The 23,375-nt window shown below is 42.4% G+C and overlaps 2 protein-coding genes across 3 annotated transcripts in view; both read left to right on the top strand.

Moving 5' to 3' along the window:
* Positions 1 to 22,922, top strand: part of FAM3B (family with sequence similarity 3 member B) — a 23,109-nt gene extending 187 nt beyond the window's left edge. The window contains exons 2-8 of one of the 2 annotated variants that reach the window (XM_019525542.1): positions 5,610 to 5,753; positions 8,685 to 8,808; positions 10,950 to 11,008; positions 16,469 to 16,519; positions 17,629 to 17,719; positions 21,733 to 21,865; positions 22,638 to 22,922. In XM_019525542.1, the coding sequence (XP_019381087.1) occupies positions 5,610 to 5,753; positions 8,685 to 8,808; positions 10,950 to 11,008; positions 16,469 to 16,519; positions 17,629 to 17,719; positions 21,733 to 21,865; positions 22,638 to 22,727 (692 nt within the window). In that variant the 3' untranslated portion in view covers positions 22,728 to 22,922. The remainder of the gene's footprint in view (positions 1 to 5,609; positions 5,754 to 8,684; positions 8,809 to 10,949; positions 11,009 to 16,468; positions 16,520 to 17,628; positions 17,720 to 21,732; positions 21,866 to 22,637) is intronic. The other variant, XM_019525543.1, reaches the window with a different exon arrangement.
* LOC109302323 (interferon-induced GTP-binding protein Mx1-like) overlaps positions 22,889 to 23,375 on the top strand; it is a 40,164-nt gene continuing 39,677 nt past the window's right edge. The window contains 1 exon segment of the mRNA XM_019523883.1: positions 22,889 to 22,914. Within this exon segment, the coding sequence (XP_019379428.1) occupies positions 22,889 to 22,914 (26 nt within the window).

Genomic DNA, 23,375 nt, shown 5'->3' with positions numbered 1-23,375 from the left:
GGGGAGGCGCGGCGCCTCCTACCTCTCTCTCTTCCCCTCGGCTTCCCGGCCCCTGGGCTGGTGAGAGCTGGGCTTGTTTAGTCTGGAGAGGAAAAGGCGCAGGGGGGATTTGATAGCAGTTTTTAACTACCTGAAGGAGGGCCCCCAAGAGGACGGAGCTTTTGCTTTTTGGTCTTTGCTTTCTTGGCCCCTGTGACACATTACATGCTTGGCACAGTTCATTGGGTAATCGCGCAATAAATTTAAACCAGCCCCAAGTACTTATCACACTATGAACTGCTAAATTGCACTATAGATTTTAGACATGTGGCAGATGCAAAGCAAGCCCAGCCCCAAGCCCAACATACTTATTATGCAGTTAAGTAGTGAATCACATGATACATTTAGACCAGTTACATCTGTAAAGTAAGACCAGACATAAGTGCAAGGCACTTATTGAGCTGGTGAATCCTTCAATATTTTTAAACCAACCACACATGCAAATTAAGATCAGTCACAAGTACAAAGTACTTATTACATAGTTAACTGGTGAATTGTGCGATAAATATAGACTGGTTGCATGTGCAAAGTACTTATACAGTTCACTGTATCGTGCAATAAATTTAGACTGGTCACAGCTGCAAAGTAAGACTGACCACAAGCGCAAAGAACTTTGTCACACAATCAAACTGGTGAATTGTACAATGAATTTAGACTGGTCACACATGCAAAGTAATTATCACATGATAAAATAACTGCCCAGCTATAAAAAGAGCCAACCAGATATCAAACTGGTGCTTGAAAATGTGTAACAACTCTAGCTGGTTTCTAGCTAGAACGTGTAGCAGGGTGCCTTGTCATTCTGTTCACCACTAGCATACGTAGTCTAGAAAGACTTTGACAAGCATTTCAAAATCCATCCAGATAAGTATGTTTATATGGGTGGGAATTTAACCTGCTATCTTCAAAGCTCTTCCCTGAGTGATACGTGCAGGGAGGTGCATTATGAACAAGGAGTGGCAGTACGTGGATGAGAAATTACACAGTAATTTATGCATTTGCTATCTGTGGTGACAGAGGTCTAACCCCAGGACAGAGGAAAGAGAGAGATGTGTGCAGTTGTCCTCAAAACTGCCCTTGCTTGCCCCCAAAAGCATTCTAGTAATACTGACCCAATCCAAAATAAGCCAGTGCTGGTTTTATGAATTATAGGTCCGTACGATGTGATTCATTTAGTAAATGTTTCCCTCAAATATTAGAAAGGTGAAAATTGGAAAAATTAAAAAAACCTAGGGTATGCAAGTAAATCGCACAAATGTTACAAGAGAGTTCTCAGGCTCTTAATTAGTTAGGTCTTCCATGCTTTTCTTATTCAGGGATGTATTTGGTAGCCATGTTGGTCTGAGACAAAAAGAAATGCAAAACTCTAGAACCCTTGGTTCAGAGACGATACCTTTTATTAGACCAACTAAGAAATCGCACAAATAATTATAGTTTTCTGCAAGCTTTCAGGCACATGTGCCCTTCCTCAGGCTCAGGGAAAATTAAAGATGATAAAAAATTCCCATAGGTAGAAAATAAACTATTTTTGCTTATTTTCTATTTTTGTTTATGTTCTATTATGTTTCTATTTTCTATTTTGTTATATTTGTATATCCTTGAGATACCAGTGCACATCAACATACTTGTTTTTTCAACCCAAAGTCTGTAACAAAACTTCAACCAAATCAATCCCAAACTCAACAAGAAAAGAAAATAATTCTGAAATAAATTTTGGGGTCTTTTTTTTTAACTTACAAGTTTCTGCCACTTTGATAGGGGGGAAAAAGCTATGACTTATACCCTACTGTATTTGTAACCTGGATCTTTACATTTTCAATACTGGAAAGAGACATTCAGGATTAAATTTCCACAGCTACTTTTGAGCTTTTGACCTATTTAGAGTCAGTCATGCTGGCTCGGTAACAGAAAGGGTATTCTTGTGTGGTTCCATTTCCCTGTCAGTTACATTATGCTAGATTTGCAGAGAGTTGTTGATTGTTGTGTAATGTGTAAAGTCCTTCTGAAAACTCTTTAAATTGCTCTTTTTTAATGTTGGATTGATCAAAAAGTGTGCACTGTGTATGGATTAAAAGTTTTCATATTCATACAAATTTCAGTATATTTGATGGTTAGGTACAGGTCTTAACTTGCAGAGTTTGGAGCTCTGCTGTGAATGTGGTGAAGTTGGAATAACCTCCAAATGACCAGGAAGTAGAGGAGTTAATAAAGAATGTTGGCATGTAAACTAGAATTGTGTCGGGAGTTCTCTTTTTAATCAAGTAGGTTTAAATACTGTGGTGAACACTTCTACGTCAGGAATTAAATGACTGCACCCGAGACATTCATTTACATTTATTGTAGAACGAAAGAGGAAGAACTACTAGTTATGCTTCTTGCAACTTGGATGCAGTTTTCCATTGTATTTTATTTTATTTTCCTCGCCAGATCCAATAGCACTAATTAGGAAAGCATTTTTTCCCTGCATAGCTACTTGTAGCTGTTGTTAGGTCCTTTTTTTTTTGTCATCTTTGACCTACCATCACACCTAAATGTTGGTGCTAATTCTCCTAGTTCTTCTGTTATATCTCCCCCTATTTCAATGGAAACAGTTAAAGAGAGATCTCTGCTACAGTCTCACCTATATTTGAGTTTTCAGTCTTGAAGAAAAATGAGCTGTATTAGAGGGCATGGTAGTCAAGATGTGTCCGGAGGAGTAGATGCTTAAATCATTTAATTGCATTTCTCTGGAAGGGGGGTGCATTAAAGAAAGTCAGTACTTTTTTATTAAGTGAAAACTTTTCCTTTCACTTTATTAGTATAATCACAGATTGATTTCTTGGCAGCTAAAATGAACAAAAACCTGCTGTCAGATTATACCATGCTAACAGCCTGGAATTTAAATGAGCAGCCTGAACATTTTCAATAATGATATTGAAAATGCCATGCATAATAACCAGATTCAAGGTTCTGCTCTTTCATATTAGCAGACCATTGTGTTCAGTGGCACGTTTAGATCTTAGTTTCAAAAGAAAAAGAATTTTTTATACTTCATGGTGTCCATGAATCCTTTCTATCTCACCTACTTGCTGCACTTCATATTTTGCTTTAGAAGGATTTTTTTACCCGTTGCTTCCATCCGTGTTTTGTTTAGTTTTTTTAGTTTCATGGCACAGTTTTGAAATTGAAGTGAAAGCAAAATATCTTAATTGAAAAGACATTTATAATTGCAGAAACCAAAATGCCAACTTTACATGGTGTTAGTGTTTATATATTATAAAAAGCACATTTTAGCTTATGTACTTTAAAATCACTTTTTTCCATAGGGCTTAGCTTGCTGAGATTACTTCACTACAAAGCCCATATGCTAGGACTTTGTAGCAATTTGTCAGGACAACCTAAGCAGAATTTACATAAAGAAAATAACTTCCATGTTTCTGGATTTTTGGTTGTAGCCATGCTGCTCCAAGGACATAGGCAGGCAAGGTTCTTTGAGTAGAGGTGATATCTTTTATTAGACCAACTGCGTAGTTGGGGGAGGAAAAGTTCATAGCAAAGCACAAACACCCTTGTTCAGGCATAGGGAGTCTCTGCTGCTTTGAGAACTGTCTCATAACAGCAGAGACTCCCTGTGCTTGAATAAGGGTGTTTGTGCCCCAAAGCTTGCTACAAACTTTCCTCCTCCCAACTAGGTAGTTGGTCTAATAAAAGATATCACCTCTACTCAAAGAACTTTGACTGCCATACAGAAAATAAATATTTAAAGCAGTAAAACCTGTAAATATTATGTTTCTTCTTCATTTTCCTGTCTGAATTGTGATGTATTTTTTCCCAATATTTCTCTGTCCTTTACGTCCTTTCCAACACCCCAAAATGGCTGCATTTCAGTGGTGATCATAGTTTCTTATTCTGTAAAATGGACATATTTACGATGTGAAGCACTCCAATCACTTATGAGTGAAGACACTATAGAAATGTACTATTTTGTTTGTTTTACCATCATTAATCCTGCTGCATTTTATCTCCAGGTCAGTGGGTTGCTGGTAAGTAAGGGTATCATGCATCTGAAACGGTGGTCTTTAAGGGTGCACCGATTAAAGATTTTTTTGGGCCAACATCGATGGCTGATTTAGTAACAATGGCTGATTTTTTTTTTTTTTTTTGAGGCCAATACCGATGGCTGATTATTAACGATGGCTGATTACTAACAAGACATATTGGCTGATACTGATCCAATGGCTGATACGTAGCCTGGCAGCTTGGAGAACAGTGTCCAGCTGGTAACTCTGGTGGGAGGGGAAGGGGCATGTTGTGTGCAGATCAAGGTTTCACAATGAGGGAGGAAGTGGGACTGGGGCAGGGACAGGGTTGGCCCAGCCGTGGTGGGGCGCGGGCTGTAGCAGGGCATGGGCCAGAGCTACAAGTGGCTCTTTCAGGGGGGTGCACAGAGGTGGAGGGCAGATCCCACCACTATGCGTACCCTGGGGGAGTTATAGGGGGTATGTGCAAAGGGCATTGGCAGGCGGCTGAGGCTGGGGCCAGTGCTAGGCTCTTCCCAGCTGGAGACCTGAGCTGGGGCTACGGTGGGGGCAGGGCAGGCAGCAGCAGCACTAGGGTGGCGGTGCTATGGCCCCCACATAGCTCCCCCTCCCAGCACCACTGTCCCGAGCACAGCCCTGGCCCCCTGTGCTGGGAAGAGCCCAATGCTGCCTCTGGCCCCAGCACGCAGCAGCAGCCTGCCCTCGCCCTGTATACATGCCCCCCATGACTCCCCTGGGGTACACATGGCAGAGGGATCCAGCCCCTGCCCCCAAGCCCCCCACATGAGCCACCCACAGCTCCGTCTCGTGCCCCACCCCAGCTGTGCAGTGCCTGCCTCTGCCTCAGCCCCACTTCCTCCCTCACTGTAGGGACCTCAGTCTGCCCCCGCCCCTTCCCCCTCCCCCAACAGACTTTACCAGCTGGACGCTACTCTCCAAGCTGCCGGGCTGGTCATGGCAACATTATCTGCCTCATCAGCCCAAAAAAGCCAATTGCTAATAATGTAAATTTTCCTTTTCTCAATGCTGATATGATCTGGACCAATGTATTGTGCACCTCTAGTGGTCTTTACTTACGAGTTTTGTTGCAAAGAAAGCTGCAAACACACATCTGCCTCCCAGCCGCTGTATGTACTGTTCTAGGTTCTGCAATTGGAGAAACTCTCATGTAATTATGGGACGGTGTAACGGGCTGCCATCACTACTCCATGTAGTTTCAGGCACTTCTTTTAGAGCGGGAGGTGTCAAAACTTGGCGTAGGATAAGAGGTCCTTCTTTTGCTTGGGGTTAGGTTTTATAGTACCCTTAAGGTTTTAGGAGGAAGAAAAGGGTTATCAATGTTAAATGTTATATTCGCTCTGTTTGCAACCCTATCACAAGTTTTAAATAGTGCAGAATATTGGAGCTGATTTTCAAATACTCCTTATCAAAGCAGTCCATTTGTATGGCGTTGTCATAGAAGAAACAACACTTTGAGGTGTCCTTGCATATATTTTTTATTTCCTGTTGGCTATCTCATAATAAATGATGGATTTCTTTGTTTCTTGCCAGATCTTATGAAGTTATCAGGGCTTCTGTTAGCATCAGGCTGTGCTTGGTACTTGGGTTATGTGTTTGCAGATATCATACCTGAAGAGACAGTATCAACAGCTATTCAAAATCTTCAGAACATCGGAGAGAAACCTGTAATCAAAGGTATATGGTCGTATCATCTTTTCTCTCTCATAATATACTTCATAACAATCACAATGTTTGTTATTTAACCTGTAAACAGATTGTTAGTCAATAAGTGTTTGGTTAAGTGCTGTTCTAAGAATGAATGAGTTGCTTGTATAGCATGGTGGATTTTTTCCCCCCCATGTTGGTCACTAACTAATAGCCGTGGGGCTTTGCAGGGACTTAATATCAGAATCTCTTTGCCAATAATGCAAGTACAGTTAGATTAATTTGTCAAACAGTAAGATCTTTTTTGTTCAAAAGCAAAAACTTTAAACATGACCAAAGTTAATTTTTGTCACTGCAGTGTAATACTGATGAAAGATTTAATCCGAGCTGATGGGATATTCTTAGCGTTGTTATGTGGCTAGGCTCACTATATTTACATTGTTTTGTATGTAGTGGTTCATATAGCATGAATTTACATTATACTATCCTGTAGCTAAAACAAGTGCAACGTAGTATACAAAACTGCTAGAAACACTAAGTGTTATGCTATGATCCCAGACTAGCACTTTTGCCTTTGCTGAGAGGGAATCATTTAAACAGACATGCAGGGAATGTTTAGAACATAGAGGTGTCTTAACTTAGTATGTTAAAATACTGGAGGGTGTACATATGTGGTATATATGTCTGCATGCACACAAGTGCACACACGTATTGAAGCTGTTGTTCAACAAATAACAGGTTCTGAAGATCAGCAGGGAAGCAGAATTAATCCTGTAAACTGCCCTCATGAGACCATTACTAGGCTACTGTATTCAGCTCTGGTTTCTAAACTTAAAAGCTGTTGTAAAATTGAGATGCTGTGGCACACTGGAGCATTCTGATTAATCAAGTCTGGTCCAACTTGTTCAAATCAGAATGCATCAGAGCACGTGTAAAAGTGTCCTTAGAGACTACCTCATTCATCAGATCAGCTTTTGTAGGCTACACCCTACATAGTCAGAAGTTTCGTAAGATTCTGACAAAGTTGGCAGTTGCTTACAACAGCTCATGGTTTTCTGAACAAGATAGTCTCTAAGGTGTCACCCTGCACTGCCTTCTGCCTTTTGAAAAATTGGAATTTTTTTTCGAAAAGGACTGAAGGAATGACTCGCTTTCTGGCAAGCCTGTCCTACAAAGAGTTTAAAGAAGACCAGTTTAGTTAATTTAGCCCAAAGGGTTAAGAGGTGACTTGATCATGATCTAAAAGTGTCTCCAAGGGGATAAACATCCTGATAGCAAAAGGATCCTTTACTGATATAAGTATAACAGTATCCAGTGGCTGGACATTAAAGTTTGAATCTAGGTATAACATGCACATTTTTAATAGTAAAGGTAATTAACAATAGGAACTACTATTTACCAAGGATGTGGTAGATTCTAACTGAAAGTCTTTAAAACAAGATTAAATGGCCGTCCAAAAAATACAATATAGTACAACCAGAAGTCATGGCCATAAAATAAGAATTACTGGCTGAACATTTGTGCCCTATGTTATACAAGAGGTCAGACCAGATTCTCACGATGATTCCTTCTGGCCGTAAAATCTGAGGTGCTTCCATGAGACTTCTTTAAATGAACCTTCCAGCTATATGGAGATCACTGAAGTCAGTGAGATTCCAGGGAGAGAGAGAGAGTTAAATCTGTCTGAACAGAGCTCATTACGGTATTGGGGTCTATTTCATTCAGTTTCACTCAGTACACCAGGTGTGAGAGAAATGCACGTTTGCTAAGCGGAAAGCAATCTAACTGGTAAGGACTCATCCTATTTCTTCCATATTATAAAATGTATTTCTTACGTAGGAACATTGGCTCAGGAAATTCCTTTCTGTCTTTCCAGTCAAATCTCATGCACTCACAGGCAACTGTTCTTCCAAAAGGGTCTCCAAAACCATGCGCTCCAACCCATGTTTTGTAACAGCCCCAAAGCATTCTATTTAAAAAAAAAATATGTGTTGTAAAGACCAGAATAGATGAGGGCATTGCTAGTGCCCTGCCATGCAGTTAAACTATGCTTGAATGATCCCAGAAAAAGGGCTGTGCCTCATGCTGCCATAGAAGGCAAAAAATGCTGCGGTCGTGCTTGCAAAAACCCCTTCCTGAACCCAAATGTACAGATCAGTTTGACCCAGAATGCACAAGTGGCACCCTCCAGCCAGGTACCTAGGAGTTTCTAAATACTGGTAGGCATATTATCACACTTCAGCCAACCCCCAACTCTAGGTGTGGCCCATGTCTGATGTTTCGAAGGAAGGCATGTGTAGGGGAAACCAAAAGCCAATAGTGCATTAATGCAGGAAAGTTTCTTTAAGTAGATGTGATATCTTTTATTAGACCAGCTGGGTAGTTGGAAGAAAGTTCTTAGCAAGCTTTCAGGTGCAATCACCCTTCCTCAGGCATAAGAAGTCTCTGCTGTTCTGAGACTCCAAGGAATGAGAGAAGCTAAAAGTGTGGCAGGAGGTCAAGGAGAATGTAAATAGGTAGACATTAGGAAAACAAGAGGTAAAGCAGGGAAGGAAGGTGGGCAGGAGTGGGGAAGCAGTGGGGGAAAAAAGCCAAAGGTGAGTAAGGTAGATTACAGTAGTAGTAATTCAAGGTAGAAAAGAGGCTGTCTGTGAAAAAGGAAATAGGAAGAAATTCTTACTGGCCACTACAGGTGTGCTGTGGACCACTGACTGAAAGATCTCCTGGAAAGATTGCTGGACCCAATCTCTTTAAATTCCTCCCTGCTTCCTGTAGCCATTTGGCAGACAGTTGCTTATTTCAAGTCCGTATAAACTTAGTGTTTTCAGCATGATGATGGTAGGCTGACAGGGTTGGGCTTTGATCTTACCCTGTTATGCTGACATTAAATAGTAATTTTCCTGTACACCTAGTATTTACATAGTGTTTGAACAGAAACTGATCTCCTTCCTCTTGTTATAGCCCCACTTCCAAAAAGACAGAAATGTGACCACTGGTCTCCATGCGCACCTAGAAGCTACGCTTATCGATTGCTCAGTGGTGGCGGCAAAGAAAAAATGGCTAAAATTTGTTTTGAAGATGAGCTGTAAGTACCAATCTACTTTGAGCCCAGGCAAGGATAAGCTCAATAACAGAAGAGTTTGTTTAGTCTGCTAGCAGCAAAAGCTAAGTCTTTTTTATTAAAAAGAACTTCTTGGATTGAGATAATCTGCGTAGCACAGAGCCACTAGTCTTAGGCAGACATACATTTGAAGCACTCCAATTTCCACTCCAGTGTGGAGCACTTCAAATTCTCCCTGGAAGAAATGCTTTTTTGCATTTCTATGGCTGTTGAGCTTCAGAGATTTCAGAGAGCAGTGGAGGACATAGAAGAGCACTCACTAACTTTCTGCCCCACTCTTCCCTCCTCCACCTCACCAGGGAGGAAAGAAACAAGTGGAGCTCTATGGGATGCTAGGGGACTGAGTTTAACCCCCTGTCATGCTCCATAGAGTGTATACAGGTAACTGGACGCACTTCAAAAATGTTTTAAACAAATTGCTGCTTTATCCAAGGTCACTTTGGACAACTTCAGCTGTTTTGGAGCGCTTCATGGGCGTGTGCTTGCCTTTTGAAGCACTTTAAATGTTGCATTTGTTCTGGCCTTTAGGGCTTTTTCCTTTAAATACTAATGACTCTGCTATACTGCCTGGATCCCTCAAGCAAGAACTCTAGCATCTTCAAGTCTTGCAGATAAACTTTTTTCATTTCTGCTAGATGGCTGCTATTTTATACCACAGCAGAAGGTTATCTCCAGGATCTGTTTTTGACTCTCCTCCTCTCCTGATTCAGTTATAACAGTTAGTACAATGCTGATGTGGAACAAGACAGTTCATTTCCAAAAAGTTTAATCATAAAATATAAGCATACCACAAATAAGACACACCTGAACATCCGGAGTGGGATTAATTTAGATTTCATACATTCTTGGTTAGTAATTATTAGCCTTTTTTCTTTTTCTTTTTCTTTTTTTTTTTAAACATCCTTTTAAATTATTCTCATCTCTGCTCCATGTGTTTTCTCTCTTTAGACTAGCTAGTTGCTTTCTATGTCCCTGGGTCTGAATACTATTTTCATTGAAGTTAGTGCCAGAACTGCCACTTACTTTGGATTTAATATTTCTGTCACTCTTGTCCTTGTTTGTGTAGCATGTGCTGTCTGGCAGTTCTCGTCTTGCTCCTTCCTCCTAAAGGAGTTACTAGCTTTAGTGAGTTTTTTACTACTCCCTTCCTTTTCGTTTCTAAATAATTCTGTTTGGTCCACAAACAGGATGCCTTGTCTATGAGTTATTTTACCCTGGAGCTTTACAAGGAGGTATTTTTCCTTGTATTCATTTTTACAATAAATGCAACCCAACTTCATCTCCTTTTTATTTTGTCTTTTTAGTTTTCCCAGACTGTATGTGTTCTTAAAGTACACTTGTTTTTATCTGTGCTACTTTTTTTCCTTTTCCTTTACTCTTATTTTGTTTTCTTTGTGTGCATGTCTTTCTCTTCTGGCTCATCGACGCCTTTTATGATCTTTCTGTATGGTAGAGAAATGGCAGAGAAGAGTTCTCTTTTGCATAGTTGAAACAATCAAATTGATTAAATTAGGCTGACCAGATCCTTAAACAAAACAGTAAAAACAACCCTTGTATCTAAGCTTTATCTCTGTTTCTTCACTTAAGCTGCTTTGGCTCAAGATTTTACAATGTGACCTGTGCTTTAAAAGTACATCAGTTTTTGTGTGTCCAACTAGAAATCCTGAAAAGTTTTTTGGGTTTTTTTCAATTTCAGCATTTCTGTAAATCACACCCCTTTTAGTGCATCATCTGAGGCATGTACAAACACTGGTTGCTCTTGACAATCTTGACTCAGACCCTCTGTGTTGATAGACTTCCCGCTTATATAAAACTTATATGGGGTAGCGCTACTTTTGGTACTGCTGTCTTCCATCTGTCCTGCATTTTGATAGGGAATACTTAATTGTATTTACTGTGAGACTTGTGCATCTACAGAGAGAACTGTCCAATAAACAGTAAAACCCTAGATTTTTAAGGCCATAGGTCCTTTACTTTTCGTAGTCATCTGTTAAATGAATAACATAAAACCTGCGTAGCAGGAAGTAACTTTGCATAAGTATATATGACTTGGCAATGTAGCCTTCAGGAAATACAATTCGTGACTGATTTGTCTTTTTTTTCAGACTCATAAGTGAGCAGAGGGGTAATGTTGGAAGAGGGATAAACATTGCCATTGTAAATTGTAAGTAAGAGAAAAAATGTTGCAGAAAGATATGATAGCACATTAAAAGAACTGCTTTGCATACAGACATTCAAATGCTGAGGCCCTGAAGAGTTGAGTATTTACAGTGCTGACACTGTGTAGTGGGGGAAGAGCCTGTGCGCACATCTCAGCCTGCTCTGCAGATTTCCTTAGTCTGCCTGGCAACAGATGGCAGCATGCATAGGGGAGCACTGATTGCCTGACCCAGATTGCTCATGGTCAGCCTGTGTTCTCCTGCATCACAGTGTGGGGATTGTGAAGGGGACACGAATAGCAGAGTCCAGGGAGAGACTCCTGGAGTAGGGAGGAGGGATACTGACAATAGCCAGGGGTTAGAGAATTTCCCTAGCATACAGGCAGTATGGCATCTTAAACCTTTGCCTCCATCCCTCAAGTGCTAACCCTTGAGTTTCCCAATCAATCATACTGGAGCTGTTGCATTTTTTTATAAATAAATATTCAGTGGGCCAAAGAAAGACACAGGTTATACCCTGATGGCTAGGGGATGTGGGAAATCTAGTTCCTGCCTCTCCTGAAGCCTACATGAATGTCTTAAATGCTGAGATATTGATAGTTCTTGTCTCATTCCCTGCCCTATTTTCACAAAAAAAAATCAGAAGTTGTCATTTTCATCCTAATGAACAGAAGAGAAAATGTGTTTGCAAAATCACTAAAGTTTGTGCATGAGAAGAAAACCACTTTCTACCCAAGTCTAAGTTAATAGACTCTTGTGCCCTCCAACAGTTTGCAGACCCCTGTGTACCTCCCTGTTCAGCATGAACTGGTCCTTGAAAGTCCATTTGTCCCAAAGGAAAACAGCTACCTTCTCCATGGCAGTAGAACAGAATCTGCCACATTTGTGTGCATCTCTCTGTCACTCACCAGTTTAGGGCAGTTCCCATTTCCTTATGGTCTCTAGTAATTGCAGCATGTTTTCAGATGGACTGAAGTTCATCTTAGATGTGATCAAAATATATTTTCTGGGAAACAGGAATAAGATTTTTAATTTCCAAGCATAAGAATGCAGATATCCAAAGAGATAGGATTACCTGATAGGTAACATAACAGAAATGTCTTGGTCCTTTAATGGAAGATGGGAGGGAGGAGGGAATGCAGAGTAAAATATATAATTATATTGTATGCAATATATATATGTTCATTTGTGTGTGTGTGTGTGTGTGTGTGTGTGTGTGTGTGTTATATAATTAGGGACATACTTAATTCACAATTTTGTGGGAACAGCAAAATCTGCAATTCTCCATAAAATCAACCTAAAAAAAACTTAATAGAAATGCTGGCTCCCCAGTGGGACCCAGTGGTCCTTGCAGCCTGCCCAGGAGAGGGAGGTGCCAGCTGGTGGGGCGGTATAAATCAGCTCTTCATTCTGCAACCAAGCCATGAAAATTCATTTAGCTGTGAATTAAGTAGGTCCTTAAATATAATATATATGTATAGAATGTGTGTGTATAATACATATAAATGCATGTATTAATGGAGCCTCCAGAGATCACTAACTGACCTGTAAAACATGCTCAAGTATAGTGTGTTGGTTTCTCTGCGCTAAGTCTTCCCACATAAAAAATAGATTATTTGGATCTTGTTGTATTCTGACTTTAAAGTAAGGGCACATGAGAAGTAAAAGGGCCAGATCCTCAACTTGTATAAACTGGTGTGGCTTTGTTGACCTAAGTGGAGGTAGTCAGTGTAATTTAGCATGAGAAGCTGGTGCAAAATTTTTAATTTCCATTTTATTATCAAATTTAGTTGTATTTACTTTCCATTACGAAAATCATAAAAGATTTAGTGGCCTCAGGAGATAATCAAATAAAGATGAGTTTCACGTGTGCTGCTGTAAGAGATCAAACACAGTACTTGAATGTCTAAGCAGAAGAATATCAAATAAGAGTTGGGAAGAGGTGTTACCTTGGTGCATGAGGCTAATGAGCATGACAAAATGCTCTCTGGAAATTCTTGTGTCCCCATTTCCAAAACAATGTTGAAAAATTGGAAAAGTTTCAGAAAAGAACTACAGGCATGGTTTCAGATTTGTAATGATTGCCTTAACAATGAGGCTAAAGGAGTTCAATTTATTTAGTTCGCTCGAGAGATGACTTGACCACAGACTAAAATTACTTAAATGGGGAAGACATTTCTGACAGTAGAATTTTTTTAAAATCTAATAAAGAACTGGAGGTTAAAAATAGGTTCATTTAAATTGGAAAAACTGTATGAGTTTTTAACAGTGGTGGCAATTAACCATTGGAACAAATTACCTTATTTTCTTGCATATAGCCTGCATCTTTACCCCCCTCCAAAGCCTAGAAATTGGGGTAGGCATTATATGCAAGAAATACAGATCCCCACAGGTCTGAAAATTTGGTGGTGGGAGAATGGTAGCAGCACTAATTGCTGTGGCTCTAGGAACCTCAAGAACCAAATCAGGCTGGCACATGGGGTTGGTCCCAGGCCCAGTGCATAGGCTGGCAGAAGGCTTGGGAACAGACTCTGCTCCCTAACTTCTCCTACTTGGTGGGTTCATCTAAACAAGACACCTACTGTGAAGTAGCCTAGTTCAGTGTTTCTCAACCTTTTAAGTAGCAAGTACCCCCTAACTTCTGAAAATTTTACCAAGTACCCCAACACTCAATTTTCCAGGGGATTTTATATTTACAGACTAATGTGTACCATATGTTGGAAGAAGGGCTGCGTATATAAGGCCCTGATATGACAGATGTCTGATCAGCTGTGGGTAGGGATGCTACCTTTTACACCAGGGGTGCTTAAGAATTTACGTGGGCTAGAGGTGATGTTGGCCAAAGCTAGGAGGGCTGAACCCAGTGTCATACAAAGCATGGCACACCAAATTATTGTTGGGGAGCTTAAAGTGCCACGCAGTGCGCAGCATGCCAAATTTTTTGCCATAGTTTTGAAAGGAGGAAAGGGGTGAGAGAAAGAGGAAAAGAGGGCCAGAGAGAGAGAGACAGACAAGGATATAGCACACAGGAGAGAGAGCAAGACAGGGAAGGGGGGAGGGTGAAGAGAGAGAGGGAAGTGCGGAGAGAGAGGGGACAGGTAGCAACTGTAATTGTGGAGCAGGCAGGTGGCATTGGCTGCTTCCGGGAGTATGCATACCACAGGTTGAGAAACTAAGGCCTAGTTTACTGTGCAGTAAGCGTGCACATCTAGACAGTAAAAACCTTTAATGGTGAGGTAGCAAATTTATGCGGGATTAGTTAGTGTGCAGTTACGCACTTGTAGATGTGACCCAGGAGCAAATTTGCACTCAGGTCAGCCTTACCACTAGGGGACCAGCCTGATGCCAGCCCCAGAGCTCCCGGCTGAGAGACTTTCCTTCCCCAGGGCTGGGTTGCCTCTATGGCAGCCCCTGCCTCAGACTTTAAAAGCCTGCAGGCATTTTGAGCCCTAGGGCACATGCAGGAAGCCTGAGGGCGCTCCAGGCTCTGTCCCCCTGGGCAGGCCACAACCTATCTGTGCCAGCCTGCCTGCACCCCAGCACCGCTGCCTGGCACCACACTGCCATGCAGCTGCCAGGACCTCACTGTCCAGGCTTTCAGGATGCTGCATGTTGCCAAAGCCTATGGCTAGGCCTGTCAACCCTCAAGCCTAGCTTCAGACAGCTTCTGGCCAGCAGGGTGTGCTCCATCTGCCTGCAGCACACCCCCAGTAGCCTGCCCAGAGCCTACACATGCTTCAGGGCATTGCCTCTGCTGCCCGGCTGCCAGTTCCATGCCATGCCCCTCTACTGGGCACTGCTTAGGCCCGGCAGCACAGGGACAGCTGCGTGGGACCCAAAGAGCCAGTGTGGCATCCCCAGTGGCGTCTTCCTCGCCCACACAATCCTGGCCTGGGCAGTGCAGGCCATGGATGATGACCACCGGGTGCTGGACACCATTCTGGCCCTGGCAGTTGCCTTCATGGTGCCTGCTACCTAGCCCCGACCCTGGCCCCACTTTCCCCCTGACAGCTGCCCGCCATCCAGCAGCAGGCTGCCACCTGACTGTAGGAGGAGGTCCTGCACTGCCCTGGACCCCACCTTGGATCCACTGCTACCTGGTCCCCCTACCTGGGCCCAACCCCGTCATTCACCCCACTTCCATGCAGGCAGGAGGCGAGCCGGCCTGGCTGCACTCCTTGCTACTACCTGCCCCATTGGCCAGAGCTGCACACCACTGGGTGGCAGCACCTGCATGAGCCATGAACACCCCAAGCACCTGCTGCTGCTCCCGGCACCAGGGCTGTGCACTATGGGGGGAGTTCCTCCACCCTCCCTCACACCCCACAAATGTCCCGTGTTCCCACAACACCCCACGTATATACACACACTTCCCAACTTACCCAATTGCCCCCCTTGCACGCACTCCAGCAAACACACACACCTACCCACAGCCACACTCCACACCCCCCACACAATATATAAAAGTAAGACTTCATTTATGAGCTACTACACAATTACCTCTATAGAGTATACGAACACAAATCAGGACAAAAATATTTTTGTTATAAAATTAAAATATACTATAGTAGGTGTTTGACTTTTAGTGTATAATGTGGGGTTTTTTCTGGTTACAAGGTGGCAACCCTCCCCTCCCAAAAGGCGTACTTCTGGGGGGGCAAGAGAAGGAACTTCTGGTGGCAAAGGTTAGAGGTTTTGCGGTGGGACTTCTGGTCCCGAGATGGCAACCAGGAGACAGGGCACCTGTCACGGGGCAGGGTACCCTTGCAACTCTCTATAGCTCACTAAAACTCATTAAGCGGCCCTCCAGCCGAAATAATTGCCCACCCCTACTCTACATAGTTGGTCCAACAAGAGATTCCACCCTAAGAAATCCTTGCTGCTTGCATAATTTTTGGATCATCACTGCTACAACATCAGTGTTATGCTACCAAAACATTAATACATGAGTGTTCAGATACCATGATGACCAGTACAGTTGAGGAAGCTGCATTGATTAAAATCGGGTCCTTCTTACATAGGCTCAAGTTGGGCATTCAAAAACAGTTGCCATTTTGGAAAATGCTTTAGTTCCCATTTAAAAGAAGATTTATTTAATTTGATGAGCCAAATTCAGTTGGCTGTAAAATGAATAAATTACATTATTTGAATTTGTGCCTATATAGTCATGGTGTTTTCTTTGATTGATGTCTGATGGATAGACCTGATTTGTTAAAGCTTTCTTGAAACTGGAATCCAACAAACTAGCTGTGTAACAGAAAAAAACTCTATCCAGTTTTTTATATATATACAGTTACCAGATCAGTTTTTGGATTTGAAAGGAAATCTAAAAGTAATAGAAATTCAAAATCATAATATAAACAAGATATACTTATTTATAGTGTCAACTGTTGTATTTACTTATACCTAAATAGCCCTTTCCATTTTTGTCTGTATATTAAAATGAATCATTTTCTTTATTGCAGATAAAACAGGAAAAGTTGTTTCTACAAAATTTTTTGACATGTGGGAAGGAGGTGAGGACAGATCAGAGTATTGAAGCCTAAAGGTGGCATAGAGGCTCTTGTAGATACTTTACTATTCAGAAGTGATTTGTTTCTAGTTGGGTTATTATATAGACTGTATACAAGAGAGAACACAATTTTTAAGAAAGTAACTCCTTTTTTTTTAAAAGAGGGCTGATGTATACAAATGAAATATGAATGGGGCTTGGGTCTCACTCTTGAAACAAACTAAATTTAGGTTTATAAATATATATGTATTTTTAACACTTCTAACAGTCAAGCAAACTAATCTGAGATCCTAGACAGTCCTGGAGAGCATAAAGCTGTCATGGACTGGGTCTGTGCTCTTGCAATCACAGAAAAATGCATGCGACTACAGGTGACATCTTTGGGGACAATCATCTGAATAGTTTTGTGTACAGTGCTTAGACTCTAAACTCTTCAGGCTGGTGTCAGGGCCTTTATATGGTCTGTAAAACTCTTAGCATATGTCTGGGCATTGGAAAAGCAATAAATAAATACCAGTGCAATATAGTTTGGTGCCACAAATCAGCTGCCTTCAAATGCTGCCTGCCTTAAAGAAATAAAACCTCAAACTTGCTCTGTGATTGTGTTAGGATGCATGTTTCAGCTCAAAAATTAGTAGACTAGCACCAAAAATCATTACACTATGGAACACTGTAGGAGTGACTCACACTGGAGATGCTTATACCTTGATATGTCTGTAAGTGTAACATGTTTTCGTGGTAAACATAGGGAACAGAAGAACAGAATCTGTGGTATCTATGTACAGATGTTTTGGATGTAAACATTTAAGAAGTAGCCATCTGATTTCTTTTTTCTATCTATTCCCTGTGGACTCTGGGTAGTGTTGATCAACCTGTATTTTCACTTCTATCATTGAGAGCTGAAGGCCATCCAGTATTCAACTGGGATTGGGTCCTTTGGATGCAAACGAGAGAATTATCTTTGTAAATTTAAAATTAGTAACTCCTTTGCTTTTATCTTTTGCATAAGCAAAATTAGAAATAATAGAAATAAGTTGATTGTAATAGGAAGGAAATAATGTACGTCTTGTGAGTAGATATCTAGGTAATGAAAGATCATTTGTCTGGTGTCAGCAGACTTCTCTGGAGAGATGACAGCTTTCATTAAAAACGCACCTCAGGGATCGCTTCTCTTGATGGTGACCCATGATGATGGAAGTACCAGGTAAGCAAGCAATACATTCCAACCTAGGTAGAATAATCAAAAGTCTGAAATTCAGAATTGCATACTTTTGGAAAGGGAAACTTTATATAGCTTGATGTAGAAGCGTGTTTAATCTCCTACCTCAATGCTGTGTCCACTTAATGCTTGCCTGTATGACACACACTGAACTTCTCAAAGATTCTCGGGCCAGCTCAAGACCTGAAACTTACTGTACCCAGTAGCAGCGCTCCCAAACACATTGTGACGCTCCATACATGCTACTATCTAGGCCTGTGTGAAGCAGCAAGCATTCACTTCGGATTCGGATTTGTCTGAATTGGAGGACAGTGATTTGATACGGAGATTCAAATCACTGTCCTGATTTAGATTTGGCCGAATCAGATCCAAAAGACTTGGTGCCACTTCAGAGATTCAGCCATAAACTAAACAGGCAGCTAACAGCTGTCTCCAGCTGGTAAGTCTGTTGGGGTTGGGAGACAAGGGAACGAAGGGGACTAAGGGATTAGGGCTGGGCCAAGCTGCCTAGCCAGGGTGGGGGGCCACATTACTTGGGGAGGGGGGCAGGGGGCATGCTATGGGTGCAGCAAGCACTCAGATTGGGGGCTATGCCCTGCTGCTGCTTGCCCAGCTGGGGGGGAGCAAGGGGGTGGCAGGATGTGGGCATGGCTCGCTCTGAGCAGAAAGGGGCAAGCTGTAGCCAGGCATAACCCCCTGCTTCCAGCACTACCACGCCTGCATTGTTCCCCCCTCCCCCCGCGCTGCCTGAGCAAGTGGCAGCAGGGCATAGCCCCTGCGCTGCCACGCCCACATCAGCACTGGGAGTGGGGACTCTGTCCTGTCATTGCTTGCCAGCTGGCGCAGGGGGGTGGGCAGTGCCGCCGCTTGCCCAGCTGGCGCAGCAGGGCGTGGGATGCAAGCATGGCAGTGCTGGGAGCAGGAGCTATGCCTTGCTGCTGCTTGCCCCCTTCTACCTGGAGCTGTTGATACTGGATTTGGACCCAGCACTGTAACTTTGTCCGGGTGGGCATAACCCTCAGACTGACCACAACACCTGCCGGTTGATAATGGGCAAATTTATTGATACAGAGTAAGAACAAAAAAGCAACAGTACAGACAATCAAACAATTCTATATCCACCAATCCTAGGGCTGTCATCAGAGTCAAAGTACATCTGGTCAGGATGCAGGCTTACTCTGAGGCTGTGCCTCTCTTGAGTGTCAGCAGTCTGGAGGTGGGATGACAAGACCTACAGCCCCACTCCAGTGGGGTGTATGAGATGGGCTGCTGGTATGCCCTCAGTCCATGGTGACTTCAAGGACCCTTTCTGGGGGACAGAGATGGGGACTCCTCTCAGGGAGCAAGATGGGCAGGCATGAGAAGGAACAGGGAGGGACCCTTTGTTGATCTCAAGTCTCTGCTATTGTATTCTCTGTGGCAGAAGACCACCTCTGTTTCTCCCCAAAAACTCTGCTCTGTGACAATTTGGTTAGGATGGGCCCTGCAGAGGGTGCACACCTTACTCTGTCTCTTTAGGTAACCTGAGCTGAGCTGGATACATTCCTGAGAGAGGGGGAAAACCTGCTTTCTCTGCCTACGTGACTGGCATCACATACTTAGGTGAGGGGCTTGGGCTCTCTAGTGGGCTAGAGACTGTCAGTCTGCCCCGCAACCAGTGATGCATTTCAAATTGGTTGGTTGGCAACCAACAGGTGCTGGCCTCCATTGGGCCAGGTAAATGAGGTCATAAGGGCTATATAAGTTAAGGACTGCCCAGGAGGAGCAGCAGTAGCCATGATGAAAACTCAGAGAGAGAGAGCTGGACCATCTGAAACTTGCTCTCTCTCTCTCAAAACTCATGATCAATGAACTGCCTGCCTCCAGAGGGAATCTCTACCTGCCTTTGGATGATACCTGTGGGTAAGCTACTTGAGATCTAACTATAAATATAGCTTGCAGTAACTCAGATGTGTGATCAAAGGCCATTCCAGCCACCCTGTTTGTTCCATGGGATTTCTCTGATACTACTCAACTCTGTACCCTATTCCAACCCTATTCCTTGTAACCAATAAAGTTCTCTTTTGTACCTAGCGTGGGAGATTTATTGGGAGCGGGTCTAGATTATGCCTTGGGGTCCCCTTGGTTCGGCTGACTAAGGGAGACCACTACTTGTGCTTCTGACTGAGGGGGGCACCCCAAGTTCTTGAAGTGAGTCAAATACCCTCAAGGGCTACTAGGCCTGTGTTTCCCAGGGGACACCGTGCCAGAATCAAGCTCATCTCTGGGTGGTGGCAGCTCTACTCCTAGGCTAGCGGGTGTGCTCCAGGAAGGGGGTCGGCCAGATGTGAGGCACCCCCAAGGAGGCACTCAGAGTCTGGAAGGTGGTCGGGCACAGTGAAGTGGGTGGCTCAGCACAGGAGCACCCCCTACTGGCCCACCACATTCTCCTACCCCCTTGATGACTCTTGATGACTCTTCATCCGTGGGTATCTCTGGTTGGTTGTCTCTCTGTGGTCACACATCCACGTAGCCTTCCGAGCCTTCTCCTAATTTGGGCGGTTCCCCCAAAACCGGGACTTGGGCCCCTCTGCTCTCTGAGGCCTTGTTGCTGATGTTACTTATCTTGTGTTATGGGACAGTATGGTACATAGTTCTTTGGTTCCCAGGCTATTTCTTAGACCATGTGTCCTTGTTGGCCTTGTTGTGCTAGACAGCCTGTCTACTTCCAGGGCCATGAGAAGCTGTATGTGTGTCTTCCCAAGCTCTTTAGAAATCCATTTAACCCCCACTGCCCATCTTGACCCCTTATAATGCATATATCTATACCTATAAACCAGTTCCCAAAAAACAGGCCTTTAAATACCGTTTCTAAGCCAACAGGAGCAAGCTGTGTTTGCATCCCACCCCTCCCCTCCCCACCCTGGCTGGGCAAGTGGCAGCAGGGCATAGCCTCCGCTCCGGGCACTGCCATGCCCGCATCCCATGCCCCCCACCCCAGCTGAGCAGCTTGTCCCAGCCCCAATCCTTCCCTCCCCCTTCACCAACCCCAACAGACTTACCAGATGGAGGCAGCTGTGTCAGCTGCCTGTTAGCCTATGACCGAATCACCAAATCTTTTAATTTGGATTCAGAGATTCGGTATCCAAATCAGGCCAAATCTCCTCCAAATCGAATCGACTACTGAAGCTTCACACAACCCTACTGCTATCTGACCAGCAGCATCAAAGCCAAATATATATTGCACTGAGAACAGGCAGACTGGTGCTGATGAGCATGGTAAATAAGTCTGTCCTCAGTGCCTTGTGGACACAACTACAGTTTCCACATGGCTGGTAGCACAGCCAGAGCCATGTGGTATGTTTGAGGGCATTCCTACTGGGTGTGGTACATGGCCTTAGATTCCACTGTATATCTTCAAAGATACAGAAAATTCAGAATCCTTGACACGGGGATTCAGTTTTTTGATAATAGATAATTGTAACTAACTGGTAACGGCAATCTTCCATTGCAATAGGATCCGTAATTCCAGTTACAGTAATGCATCTATTCTGTATCCTTCCACACGCCTTAACTTGATTCTTTCAATTTTTTCGGTTTTTAGTTTGGGAAATTTTAAACCCAAAGTATATTATATTAAATATGTAGTTCTTAGAGGTAACACTTTTTAGCCACGTATTCAGAGAATATACTGGGAAACCAGGCAAAATGTCAGTCACTATTGTTCATCACAGACTCTCCCCTCTGTTCCTCCTTTGAAACTCAAACAGTGAATCTGCACAGGTGTAGCAGGGGTGGAGCTTGGCTATGGGAATGTGATGGCATGTGAGTAGAGAGCTCTCCAGTGGAAAGATACAGGAAGCTTTAGAAAACTGTCCACTGATAGATCAACAGAAATAGCAAAGTAAAATATTGACATGGTATCCTTCCTTATGGCATTTCTTATGTGTCCTTCTTCATGTTATTTTTAAAGCCATGCATCTGAAAGATTTCTGTGCTAAATAGTTTATTTTTTCTAGATTGAAAGATGATGGAAAACGAGTAATAGAAGAGCTGGGCAGTAAAGAAATAAGGAATATGAAGTTCAGGTCAAGCTGGGTCTTCATAGCTGCCAAAGGTTTCAAGTTACCAGATAATATTGAGAAAGAAAAGGTTGGGTTTGTGTTTTGTTGTCTAGTTTGGGTTGGGTTTTTTAATTTTAAATGTAATATCCATAACACTCTATGATGTCCTACTTCAACTTCTTTCTGGAAACAAATATCTAAAAGTGACTGGTGATTTAGGGAGTCTTGATTCTCAGGAAAAAAAGCTCAGCACTGTATGTAAATTAGGACCTCTTATTAAAATGTCTCAAGTTGGGTACACAGGCTTAAAGATGCAGAAATCACAAGTGGGGTTTGAAAATGGTGGCTTCAGAGTTCAGGAAGAATTTAAGTGGTCATTTACGTATCAGAATTACTATTTGCAGCAGAGATGTTCTGTTTTGTATGCTCCTTCCAACACAATAACTATGCTTCTGTATTACAAGGAGACACAAGAAATTGATTAATCTAACCTAATCAGTGTTCCCTTTTCTAAATGTTCCATTTTATAAAAGCAGATGGACAATACGTAGATTGCTATTTTTTCCAGAACGCTCTTGAGAGCTGCTTACCAATACCATATACCTACAGTGAAAATATACCATCATTGGTTCTGTGTTATAACATCTTTCCCAGAAGTAAAGCATTTTGCAGAATGTTTATAGAATTGGTGGAAGACTACTGCCAGATAAAATAAGCAAAATACCAAGTTTCTTTGTTAGTTTCAAGCCCTCCTCTTTTTCTCTCCTTCTACCCTCTGTTTTACTGAGACCTGAATTTTGTCAAATTAGTGATGTTAGCTGTTAAATAAAATGAATATTGATGTTTTTGTTTTTTAAAAGATCAACCATTCTGACAACAGGAGGAACCGATACAGCGGCTGGCCAGCTGAAATCCAGATAGAAGGTTGTATCCCAGACGACCTGATCTGAATTTATTTGTGACTTTATTAGGAAAATCTATGAATATCACCTGTAAAATATGTCAAATTTTAATAATTTTTCCTCTGGAAGTTATATAATATTTCATGACTGGTCTTAAACAAATGCATATTTCAATAACAGGCATAGATAAAATAATTCCAGACACGAATATGATGTACAGTATGATGCACAATAGGTATGTCTTAAAATGTCAGGATTATCAGAATGATTCAATGTGGTCTGTGTTGTTTCATTGGTTTAAAATGGGTTGTACTTTCCACTAGTGTTCAGGAGGAAACCAAAGAATTGTCTTTTTATATTTTAACACAGAATCACTTGCAATAAACAGATTTTTTTTATTTTGACGTAGTAGTAATTCTTTATCATCTTAGAGAAAATACTGAATTGCCCTTATCTCAGCACATCTTTGAGATGGATAATTATCCCATGTTGACAACCCTAGGATAAATTGCTTGACTCATTTAAAAGAATTCTATGTAGGTAACCTGTACATTTCTGTTTTGTTGGCCTGCTGTTCCCTTGTCCTTAACTCATCAACTGAAAAATTGTTCAAAGTATATAAATGTTGTGTAACTTTTCAGATACACGTTAACTGTTTTGTTCATAGAATCACTCAAAGGTAGGGCTAGAATGGTT

This window comes from Gavialis gangeticus, unplaced genomic scaffold, assembly GCF_001723915.1.
Source record: "Gavialis gangeticus isolate Ggan-Ray unplaced genomic scaffold, GavGan_comp1, whole genome shotgun sequence".
Lineage (NCBI taxonomy): Eukaryota > Metazoa > Chordata > Crocodylia > Gavialidae > Gavialis > Gavialis gangeticus.
This window is presented reverse-complemented; position numbering and strand designations above follow the sequence as displayed.